The 12,510-nt window shown below is 40.3% G+C and overlaps 1 protein-coding gene across 21 annotated transcripts in view; it reads right to left on the bottom strand.

The window, feature by feature from the left end:
* SVIL (supervillin) overlaps positions 1–12,510 on the bottom strand; it is a 143,264-nt gene that overhangs the window by 69,034 nt on the left and 61,720 nt on the right. For 18 of the 21 annotated variants that reach the window (XM_082047033.1, XM_082047013.1, XM_082047028.1 and 15 more), the window contains one exon: positions 2,835–2,901. Coding sequence is in view for 18 of the 21 variants with exons in the window: in XM_082047013.1 (XP_081903139.1) it covers positions 2,835–2,901 (67 nt within the window). In the remaining 3 variants the exon portion in view is untranslated. Of the gene's footprint in view, positions 1–2,834; positions 2,902–5,783; positions 5,860–12,510 lie in introns of those variants that run through there. The other 3 variants (XM_082047030.1, XM_082047014.1, XM_082047027.1) reach the window with 1 other exon arrangement.

Here is a 12,510-nt window from a genome sequence, read left to right as displayed (position 1 = left end):
ACTACCGGTAAATAGTTGTCTATTCCAGTTCTAAGTTATCTTTTTTTTGTATATGGCAAACAGGACTGGATAGTCTTGATTCCAGAAATGGGTCTTATCAGTGTCTTATAAAAATAGGAATTTTGATAGAGAAAGCATTATAATATGACTAGCCAGATGAACATCGGGATCTACAATACATTTCCCTTTTTATATCTACACTATATTAGTTGCTCAATCCTGCATGAGGAACTAATTTGCCAAGGCTTTGCTTTCATCAGCTGCAAGTGACAAAAATTTATCAGCCCCCAATGCACAACTGTGCACTCAGCATTATTACATTACATTACATCCCTTTTCTTCCATTACATCCAGTCCTTCCTGTATGTGAGCTCCCTCCTCCTTAGTACCAAAGGTGGCTTCCAACCTTTGCTCACTGGCAGATTTCATTAAAATTCTTTTAATAACAAGCTTCTTAAGCTTAACCCTTGCTGAGCTATACAGCACCACAGGTTATCTGCTTTCCGAAAGTCCCTTCACAGTCTCCCTTCTGCCTTAATTTTCCATTTCCCTCTAGACAGACTGGCAGCTTCTATGTACTTGTTTATTTTTAGATTATTAAGTATTTTCGTACGCTGATTAAGGTTTTTTTCTTTTCTCTTCAGAGGCATTTTTGCTCTCTTGTGAAGCTGCAGTTTGTATTGCTTGTTTTGAATACTTCGACATTACAAACACACGATGTTTTAAACTGATGTATCAATTACATTGCTTTCACTTGCACAGAGAATTCAGAGACATAACCGCTCTGAGGATGATACAGGCAAGCCAAACAATTAGGTATTTATAGATACATACATGGAATTAATTCTAAAAATGAAAGTAGGCATATTTAGGACATGTCACAGTATTCAATAACAACATTCATTAGGACTCTACATTGAATCAGAATGATGCTAGAGCAATTCCAAATAGTTTAAAAAAAAAGACGGGACACTACTTATAAGGCTTTTAAAATACATTTATAAGGAATTCCTCACTAAACTTCCCATTTTTCTCAAAGGGATCTATCCAGATGTCTCCCTGCTTTATTAGTTTCTCTGCTAATGAAGCAGCTGCAACAATAATTTAGAACTATCCTAGAAGTATCACAACTAGATCCACTCATCTTTGCTTTTCTTAATTTCTCAGGTTATGCTATAAATTTATGTGCAGGTTTTGAGAAGCAGCACCAGCAGTTTCTGCACTTAACAGCTAGCCTATGCACATTCATTATTAAAATAATTTAAGGCATACTTGAGTTTCTCCAAATGAAAAAAAAAAGTAGAAGCTTGCAAGAATTCTTTCTTCCTAAATTCCCTGTCAAATCTGGATACTGACAGAGGAACTTCTCTTTTGCTTGCCTGAAATGCAGCCTCTGATCATGGTTCACGAAATGCAATCAACAGCATGAGGTTCCACAAGTTTGTTTCACACAGGATTTGTGTGTGGTTTGGTCTCAGGCTCCTAACAAACTCATAATACTGGCCAACGTTCAGGAAATCATCCTGTTAAAACACAGGCAACAATATTTCACAGCCTCCACGTTTCTTTCTTTGAAAACAATGTATAATGTGGCACTAGTAGAGTTATTTGACAGTCTCAGTAGTTACACTGCTCTTGCAACATCCAAAGTAAGTGTGGGCTGCTTCTATACATCAGGGATTCCAGGCTGAAAACTTCATCTGCTGCTGTAGCAGCAGCATACAGTTTCTAAATAGCTGTCCCACTAACCTAGTTACATGCCCAAAAGAGGCAGAATTTTGATCCAAATGCCATTGTAAACACTGCCCTGCCATCTGGATTAAAGCTATGGGATATACTGAGATTTTGTGATTGAAATACAGGCATGAAAATCCACTTCAAGCTAGGTAGGTGCTTGATGTTCATTTTTCTCTTCTCTGCCTTCAGGAGAATTTCCTTCCCTGGGCTCTTATATTCCACAGTCACATCCTTCTCTTCTCTTTCCTCCTTTCCCCTACCTGACTTCCATAACACAATGTGTCTTGTACACCTGTTCCCTCCATCTCTCAGCAGTACCTAAGAACAACATGGCAGAGAATCAGGGTGTACTGACTGAAAAGATGCTTGCAAAGCTGAGCCTGAGTGGCTAAGGCCGGTGGATTACTGTGCAGCTGAACCAACAAAACAGCTGGTTGCTGGGGAAAAAGTTGGTTGCAGCTCCCTGGCCTCCTCTCTGCGCCATTATGAATGAGTCCAGTAAGTGCAAAGGTGGACACCAAGAACGGTTGGAGTGAGGATGGGAAGACAGAGGGGACATGACTTGTCACCTTGCCCAACTGAGAACTGTATCCCCTTACTCAGCCTTGTGGAATTGTGCCCTAAGATTGCAGGCGTGAGGCAGCGTGACCCTGCAAGGATGCAGCAACGTCACCTCTCCATTCATCTCCATCATGTCCCCTCCCATGTGCTGATGAAGCTCTCTGCATGGCTGTATAATTAATTCACTCACTTCAGCCACCTTCTTTTTCAGACATCAGTTTTCCAAGCTGGTGCACTAAATGTCTGTGCTGTTTCTGTGCCACGCAAGGAAAAATTGGCATTGCAGTGGCAGGAGGCTCAGTGCAGGGTGGGACTCTTCCCTAAGCAATGCCAGCTACAAATTTCCATATTGCTTAGGAGGCAGTTGGTGTTTTCAATGTGTGTTCAGAGGATCTCCTATAGGCCAAAGCTTGGTCCTGCTAGAGAAACAATAACCATTTTCCCTGACAAAAGAATGAACATAGATTCAAGGAATGACTGCAACTTACAATCATGCAACCAGTCATCTTCACTGGACAAGAAAAACTTCACCTTACCTTAGAGCTCTCTTCCTATGGAGCAATCGTGAAGGTTTGAATCTGACTGAGTTTTCTTTGTCAAAATCTGTGGGGAAAAAACAAACAAACACAACACCATAGTAAATTTGCTCTAATAAATGGGGAACATTTAGGAAATTAGGTTATGGCCTCCAATCATAGTCCTTTTCCACTGGAAAAGACTGTACAAAGGCCTCCCCTCTAGTCAAAGTAGCATAAGCTGGAATACTCAAGATGGTGATAAACCAAAGCCTTACAAAAACACATATAGACAGTAAACATATCAAAAGTGTCAACACTTTATGGAACTGCCATGCTCTAATCTCAGTATTCATGGTGTAGCACTGCAGTCTGGCGCTATCGTTTAAACTCCTTGAGTCCATTTCCCAGCTTATTAAATGGGTGGAAGACATACTCAGGAAGCACTCTGCAAATGAGAAATGCTGCAAGCACCAAGAGCCTTTTTGGCTGCAGTTTAGCAACACCATAAAAACTGCATATTCACTGCAGAAGTCAGAGATGCCCAGCTGAGGATCTGTTGCAACAACAGTATTACACCACCTATGACAGAAATATTTCTACAGGTTGTCTATTATTTGGGACCTCTATTTTTTTTTTCCTGAATAGCCTTAGAACACGCTTACTCTCAGAGAGGGCAATAGGCAATCTCCCCTCTCTCCCAGGCCCAGATTCAACTTTTTCATTTCTGCAGTCACGAGCATCATGAGACGGTCTAAACGATGACCAAGTGTTAAGGTGGGACCAGTGCTGCAAGGACCAGCTGCCTCCATTCAACATTGCACATACTATTAAGAGACCTTGGAGAACTGTGAGCAGGAAGCAGAGGAGCACCTGGTCTGTGAGTGCTGTTGAAAAACACATGAAGCTACTAATAATTTACTCCCAATGGGAAAATTGCCTTCCATCTCCATCTGTATTACATCAACTACCCCCAGACCCTAAATTAAAAAACAATTGGTCACTGACACATTGTTCACTTTATTTTTCAAAGACAGACCACTATTACACAACTTGGACTTTAGAACAATTCAAAAGCAGCAATATCCCTTTTACTCTACCTCAGAACTGAGATTTAACTATTTCAAAGAAAAGCTAACTGGCAAAAAGAATATTATTTGCTTATACAAAATATTTTAAAATGTAAGTAGGATGTTTCTTATTTTTGCAAAAAGGGTTTAATGAAACTTACTATAGCTGACAACATGGGTCTTAATTTATAGAATATCTTCTGTCTATGCTTTTCAAAACTTTTTAGCCCTCTCCGCTCTTCTACCTCTATCTGCCACCTCTCCAGGTAAACAAAATAATAAAAATAAAAATATTTTTTTAAAAAGTAAAAGAAAAAAGACCATTTTAATGGCTTGATAAAGATGTTTAAAATGTGCAAAAAAGCATTTTTAGGCATCTGCTACAAGTCACTGCAGATTTCAAGCAGCTTTACTAACAGCATTCTTCAACTTTAATAGGCAACTTTTTCCTGTTTTTGTTAACATTCATTTTCTCTTTCCAAGTAAATGGAGAATAAAGCACACAGATTACACAGAAACATCTTGTTAGACCAAAATAGAGTATTAAAAGAAAAACAGTGTGAATGGTATATAAATCATTATATTTTACACTACAACAATAAAAAGAATGGTCCATATGCCATAAGTATCCTCTAAAAAGGCCAGATTTACATTACTGTGAGAAGAGTATGCAGTAACTTAAAAAGCCCAGCTCAGAATCAGCTTAGCTAATCAGAACCAGGCATATCTGAAATTTATAGCCGTTCTAACAGGATACAACCCATCCTATAGTTTTTGGCACTAAAACAGCTGTCCGCTATGAAAACCACAAGTAGACCACAGAGAAATTCTCCCTAGCCCGGCCAAAACTGGAGAGGGGACGTGAGAAGGGAAGAAAGCAGCTTCCATGGCTGCGAGGGGAGAAGGGAGGGAGAAGGGCTGCTAAGAGGGGGCACACAAGCTGTTTTGACTCTTGCTGCCCATTAAACATACTCAGTAATATTTATACACACCACATCTAAAATGCCTCAAAAACGTCTTAAAACTTCACTGTATTTCATAGGTGCAAGCTCCTCTCTTCCCTGCCCCCCACTCCGACACAGAAAACCCAACCAGAAAATTACATTCTGTTATACAGTTTTGATATTTTATGTATTTCCTCCTGTTCAAATCAAACCCCATGAGTGGGGATTAAAGTCCAATAAAACTTAGTACAATATTGAAGTCTTACAATTAAATGCAAACACAGGAGAAAAAGTAAAACAACTCTGCTTCAAAAGTAAATAAATATGCCCACGAGAGAACATCAGTTTAATGCAGTCTTAATTCAATGGTTAATTTAAAGGAAAAAACCCACCCTCACAGAACCTGATACACAGAAGGAAAATCTTTGCAACAGCATTTTGTTCCTGCTTTCACTGAAGAATTCTAAACATGCTCATATTCACATTAAAACAATTTTAAATATTTGTATTTAAAATTAAGAGTATATTTACTGAGGTCTAAATCACAGTTGCTCACAAGTTTAACCATTTGTTCAGTCTATAGTCCCCCTCCCTCTTAGGTACAAACTACCAGAGAAAACCACTATCCACAGTTTAATACATATGAAATTTTAAAATGCTGAATATATTAAAAAAAAGTAGATGCAACCTTGCAGTGTTACTTAGTATATTTAAAGGCCCTAAGTCGGTGGCAAGCTAAGCTAATTAAAAGATCCATCTAATCGGATCTTTCAAAAGTGTCCTTTAGGAAATAATGAAATAGCCTAGGTGACTAACTGCATACCGATTGCTAAAGTAGCTAACATAGCTGCAGAGGATCCAGTCAAACAATATTTACAGATGCATACATAGATACGAGAGAAATGAAAACACACACAAATTAATTGCATTTTTTTCTGTCTACTTGCAACTCTTACCTTGCTCCTCAGAGTATTTAACATTTCCCAAATAGCTGGAGATCCAAGGATTTCTGAACATGGTTGCACAAACAAAGGATTCAGCAAAGAGAAACTACAATAGCAGCTAATTCTCAAGCAGCCACAGCCCTAGGCCTGTCTTAGCAATATCATGTAGAGATTTTTCATAGCACAGGACCGGAGCTGTCAGGCTATCGCGTCCCAGGGAGTATAGTAAATGCATAGCAATAGGCTGCAAGCTGGAGCAGCTCAAGCCAGTAATCAGATTACAAACAGAAATTAGGCACATGAATGCTAAAACAGATTGGGCAATGGTGATTGGGAGATTTATAATATTACCACTTCAAAGATCCAGCCAAATCACACATAATATTCCTGCAAAATGAATGCAGAACCCCTAAATCCTCATACTAAAAAAAAAAAAAACAAAAAAAAAAACCCAACAAAAAAAAAGCCAAACCAAAACACACAAAAAACCCCCAAAACAGAACACCACACCTCCAAGAAGAGGAATAATTAGTTCCTATCTCTAATCAGGATAAACTGCAATGCTTGCTTGAGAAAAGCAGCATCCAGGCTGCCATAAAAAAAAAGTGACTCTGTTAATCATATCATTATGCTAAATATTTTGCCTAACTATTAGTTGGAACATTTTAAACAGACAAGATCTGTGGATAACATATGAGCAAAATTACTGGTGGGGGTGGAGATTTAAGAACAGATACCACAGCTTCAAATATTTTAATTCAAGACAGAAGGTGAAAAATTGCACAGAAGTATTGTCTAGCTACCATATTTTTTTATTAAGCATATTTGATGGATTTCGGATTGAAGACTCAGAAACCTTTATAGTTAAATTTGAAAGTCTGGAAGTATTTGTTCAAAATGGTGCAAATAACCCTGGCTCAGCCTTCCACACTGAAGTACCTGATTGTCTAACACACACAAAGAAGCATTAAATATGTGACTGAAACAGGTCCACGCATTCAACCCCATTGAACCAAAGCCCACTAGCTTCCCTCCAACAGGTTTCCTGCCTACAAAGAGATTTAAACTAGTACCAGTAGAAAACTCATCACAAGGCTGGGGTTGTCAGGACCATGAAAAGGCATATTAGCAACACAAGACAGAAGTTCTTGGCTTTTCTTGCCTGCTTTTATGGTAGTTGGCACAACAGGACCCTGATCCATGCTGGGAACCTCTATGTACAGGCAAAATATAAGCGGTGATGCTGTGAAAGAGACTGCTTAACCACAAGTGAAAAATATAATCTAGCAAAAACCTATTAATTTCTTTTGGCTTACCATGAAGTTGTATTTAGCCTGTCTAGGTCATTAAAACACAGCTTTTCATGCCAACAAGTTCTTGCAGTGCATAGAAGAATACGTACTCCACCTTGTGTAATGCCCCTGCTATTTGTATTATTTTTTAATTTATTTAAAAATGTGAATAATGTGGGAGACCTTAACCGAAGCACCTTTTATTAACCAATCTTTCAACAGCCCAGAGCTCCCTAGAACGAGAGTCACCCAACACATGGAATATGGCACTGAAGCCTGACTCATCAAGTAATATCCCCTGCTCAGAAATATTTGATGGGACGTACCACATTTTTTTCTTTGCCTGTAAGCTTACTGGCTCTTGTGTTTATTTCTAGCCACTTCACAGCACTACCCATTGAACACAAACTGAACACGGCAGTGCTCTCTTGACCAGCTGTGAAGGTCTCCATGTACTTGAGTCTAGTACACACAAAAGCACTAACAAAAAATGAAATCTGTTGACAGAGGTCCAAACTTGCCATTAACCTGAAAATCCGCTTTATGGCCTAGACATAAGTGCAGGTGTGCTTAAGACACAAAAATGAGACAGTGCAGAAATAACAAAGAAGCTGCTGGTAACAGCTAATGGGGACATTCTGGACCAGTATCTGTGTGGGTATATCAACAAGAGAAGTGCAGTTCTAAAAAGGTCCCCTCTTCCTGAACCCTGCTTGTGAGAAGAGCGTTTACTTAATCTTGTAAATACAGATATTACCTGGAGCATTTTTAAGCACCTATAACACATCCTAGTGCACACTAAGGGAACAGTTCGGATAAAGTGCAGATAAATAACACTAATTTGATAAATCTTGTGGTGGCAGTCTCTAGCAAGGTTGAAGGAGAAGCTGGACTTGACAGCTGAGCCAATGCAACAGCTCACAGCTGTCAAGACAGACAGTCCTACCCATTCTACCCTGCAGGACCTCCTGCTCCCCTACTGACCCAGTCATATGACTGAACTGCTAGTAAATATTCCCTTTTATTTTTGCTGGGTATGCTTTTCAGGAGGTGCCAGAACGAAGAGAAAGGCACAGGATCTTATGACCAGGAAAAGGACCAATCCTTCAAGCTAACAAAAGAGGTGACCGTAGCTTGGTTTTCATCTCCATGTCTGGCGATGTCCCATATGACAGAGAAGGAGAGGTGTGTTTGTATTTGTGGGGGAAGGGAACAGGCTCCCACATTCCTCTGCTGTAATAATCTCCAACATTTTGTCCTCAACCTCCTTCTGGTGAACAAGGTGCAGAAGGTAAAGCACATAGAGCTGCACAAACACAGAAACGCTCTACAGAGTGCCTTTCACAAATGTGTATGTTTTAAACAGGTTCTTGCTTGTGCTGTTCAAATTCTACTCACAGGACATAGAAAGAGGACAGCTTCTCCAACAGCTCTGGCTACCATCTGGGGAGGAATTGTGACAGGCTTTGGTACAAGTAGGACTCCTTTCCCTACTATTTACGGCTGCCAGGTCAAGATTACAGGGGCCTACTCATGGGAACAAAGGGAATTATTATAGATGAAAGTAAAATATGCAATAAAAGGAACACCTGTATCAAGGTCTTCACAAAAAATCCCAGACATAGTGTAAAGTCTTGTTTCAAGCTCTCTTCATGTTAGGGTGGAAGGTGATCACTGGTTATGGCTCTGTGCATGGTATCTATGAATTCACATTAATGCCACTGCCATTAATACTAAAACTGTGCTACTGTGCAGAATCTGTGACCTCAGAGCTTGTTCTGCTTCACTTCAAGACGAGAGGTAGATGCCAACACTGCTTCCAACATTAAAACTCTTGAAGCCAAGAGATGCTGGAGCCCTAGGGTATTTCACCAACGCTAATCACTTCGCACAGCCCATTGGGAAGATGATTGTATGTAACTGACAACTTCTCTCTCTCCCTTCCAGTTCTGGCACTGGAAAAGACACCTTGATAAAAACAGACACCAGGGTCAAGCAATGGCATAAAGAAATTAAGTCTTAGATTTAGCTTTTTGCTGCTTGTTCGGAAATGTTAGGTTTAAGAGCAAGTCTTTCCCAGAAGAAAATAAATTCAACTACAAATACTTGATGAGGGATGAAGGAAGAGGATTTTGCCCTTCAAAGTGATCCACTCTCCAGGACCTAGAAGCATGCTCAGCCAAACTATGTTATCACAGTTGTGTTACAAATCAGTAGTAATGTTCTTGTCCTCCTCTGCCATCATTAATTCTTGAGTATTAGCAGCCTCCAACATAAGCAAACAAAAAGAGAACAACAGTTCAGCCGTTAGAAAGGGGAGCAGCCCAGCTGGAAGCTAAGTTTGCAGTCATCTGGGCAAAGAGCTAGAGGTTAAGCATGCATACATTTCAAATCTGAGACTGCTCATGAAAGACCAGCTGGCAGCTAAATGTTGTTCTGAAGCTTCCCACAGGAAGAAAAGGAAAATATCTTCCTTTTGTCTGGCAAAACTAATCACTGTAATCAAAACTGGAGTTTAAACGGCTTGCAAAGCTGTTCCCAACTTACAGGGCTGTCAGCCCCAAAGCACTGAAGAGTTATGAATCAGAGTCCCACCAAGATCAAGTCTTTTTTCTTTCTGAATTTTGATTGCTTATGGATTTATATTTAGAAGTGCTCCTCTGTGATAAGGAGAACTAGATACTTTGTTGTGGCTTGCACTTATTATAAAAACAAAAAATCAAAGAAGCCTGTGACAGCTGTTTGAAGCAAGCCTAAAAATTAAAAAATCAAGAATGCAGAGGAAAGAAAACCAACAGTGACTGCAAAGAAACTTTCAGCAAATATGCTAGTTAGGTAAACAGGAATCTGAGCAGCACGGAAAACTGAGATGATCTGTATAAACATGATGATGAAATCATATTTACATCCACACTTCATAGGTAGAGGTCTAAAGGAGCTCATGATTTTTATTTCGCTGCTCTGCTCCTGGACGAGGAGAGAGGGCACTTGAAAGAGCAAGTCAAAGAGAGCTGTGCCGAGACTTGAGATGCTGTGGATGATCTCAGGAATGAAGGTCAGAAGAAAGAGCTAAACCTGACCGCTCTCTTCCATCGCTCCATCTGACCTCTTTGCCCAGGCTCCAGGCCACTCGCCCACCACAAGCCACCCTGTCAGGTTTTAGCACATGGTAATATATTTCCAGAAGTAAGTGGTAAGGCACTAGAAGAGCATTCCTTTCCTTATTTTCTCTTTCCCTCACCCTCCAGCAAATTCTGCCAAAGTGTAAAAGAAATTGTTTAGCCTAAAGGTAAAGGATAGGTCAAAAATCTAACAGATTACTTCAGTAGCATAATCACTTAACAGGAAGTTATTGTCTCAAGTAATGTTCAAGAGTTTGCAAAAAGAATATATGTTCTTGGTTGGCAATGCCAGTCTGTTTTCTCTTTTCTATGCAAACTCCATATATGTAGGCAAAGTGATATTCTCCTTTCTAAATGGAGGCCACTTGTACAGACTTTTAAGCTAGAATAGTTTCATGACATGGTATCATTTCTCCAGTGAAAAGCAAGTTTAATCCTTTTTACTTTGCTTTTTTTCTCCACTTCCACTTTTTTGAATAATGATCCTGGCAAGAAGATTTCTGCTTTTTGGGTAGTGATCATGTTTTGGACAAGTTTTCAGATAAACTTCAGCACTGTGTTACCTGTGTGGTGTAATTTAAAACAGGTCATGTGCAAAGAGTTTAAAAAAGATGATTAGTAAGCATCGTACAGGGGACAAAGCTTTTTTAGGAGAAGGTGACAGATGTGTAAGAGGAATATGGATGGTCTTTTTGTACTGAATATGTACTCATGTGCTCTGGGAAAAGGGAGACCAACAGCTATTTTTCCATGCATACTCTAAAAAGCCTTTCTGTCTCTGGATCGCTATTTCAGATTTCAAGAAATCTCACTCAAGTCATTAATTACAGCACTCAAAGTCTCCTGAAAGGAGATTTGGGTACCTTTCAATCTTGCAACACATTTCAGAATAAGGAACATGAAAGCAATGTCCCCCTGCATGCCTACATCTCATACCACTGTTCACAAAACCATATGGCAAGACCGTAGCATAATTAAAGATCTTCAAGGTTTTCCTCTTTAGGAGTAGCATCAGTCTAGACTAGCTCCTTAAAGGAAGTTCAAAGGCCACACAACCCTCTCACATGGGGTAATCAGATATACCATTGAGGCACATTATCTGAATTGAGTCAGATCTATTTGTCTGCAGGCCCGAAACAATAACAGAAGATGTCAGGTGTGCACAGGGCCAGCATTAGGCATGGACTGAGCAAACGGCTGGAAAGGAGGAATAACGCAGGACACATCCCCGCGGTATGTACAATTTAAATGATTAAACAGCCCAGGGAAAGACAGGTTTTTACCTAGCGAAACAGCATCTGAGAGCATTCCCACCATGGCTCACTGTAAAGCAGCTGCAGTTCAGAACATGAAGGCACAGGGTCAGGCACAGCTCTGTGGACATCCGGCACTGAACTCATGACACAAGCAGCAGCTTCTTCTTTCCTGCTGCAGTGAACAAGAGCTTTGCCGCTGCAGCGACTGATGGCATAAGCCACCGCTGGGAGAGACTGCAAAACTGTCTGCCAAACAAGTGGCCAGGGTTTCTAGGACAGGCTTCCCTATCTCTAGATACTTTTAGTCTTTTCAATCTGTGGAAAACTTTCTGACAGAGTGCAATACAACCAACACAAAGCTGCCTCCTTGCCTGGAGTGGCAAGTGGCCCCCTGCAGTTAAGGACACAAAAAGTACAGAGCTCCCGAGCTTTCTCCCGGCGGCTCTTGAACACCTCTGCACTGCTATCGGCGCTCATAAGAGCCCAATAAGGGAGCGGAGAGAGGCACGCATACCACAAGGAAGAATTTATAACAAAATTCTTTAGCTCTTCTCGATAGTCATCTAAGGAAAACACCAATTTTGTTTACCACTGTGATGTGACATTTTGCAGGCCACATCACATCCCTGCATACTTACCTTGAAATATAACTGCATTTTCAAGCCTCAGGCAGACAAAAAGCCCCATGACCCCAGCTCTCATCCTGTTTATAGCATGTTGCAATGCTTTCTCAGAAAAGTAACTATTTAGTGAAAGAAATAAAGAAAAAGCATGTGCTTTATTCAAGAGCTGATGGTCAAGGTAGGACAGCTCAACTACAAGTACTGTCACTGAAAATAACATCACCACAGATAAGCACGCATATCCGGCTTCATTTGCAATCAGCATGGCTAAGCAAAAATTCATAAGAAAAGAAAGCCTGGTTAGCACAGTGATGCTGCAGTTCTGGAGCCTGTTCTCTAGAGAGCAGGTTTAAATTCATAGCAGCGACGGCCTTTACTCTTTATTGCCCTCATAGACTCCATAGTCCCCTGCAAAAATCACAAATGTGCCCAGTGCTCAGGAGGGT

The sequence above is a fragment of the Streptopelia decaocto genome, assembly GCF_964273445.1.
Source record: "Streptopelia decaocto genome assembly, chromosome: 2".
Taxonomy (NCBI): Eukaryota; Metazoa; Chordata; class Aves; order Columbiformes; family Columbidae; genus Streptopelia; species Streptopelia decaocto.
Note: the sequence above shows the minus strand (reverse complement) of the source record. Positions and strands in the feature narration are given on the sequence as shown.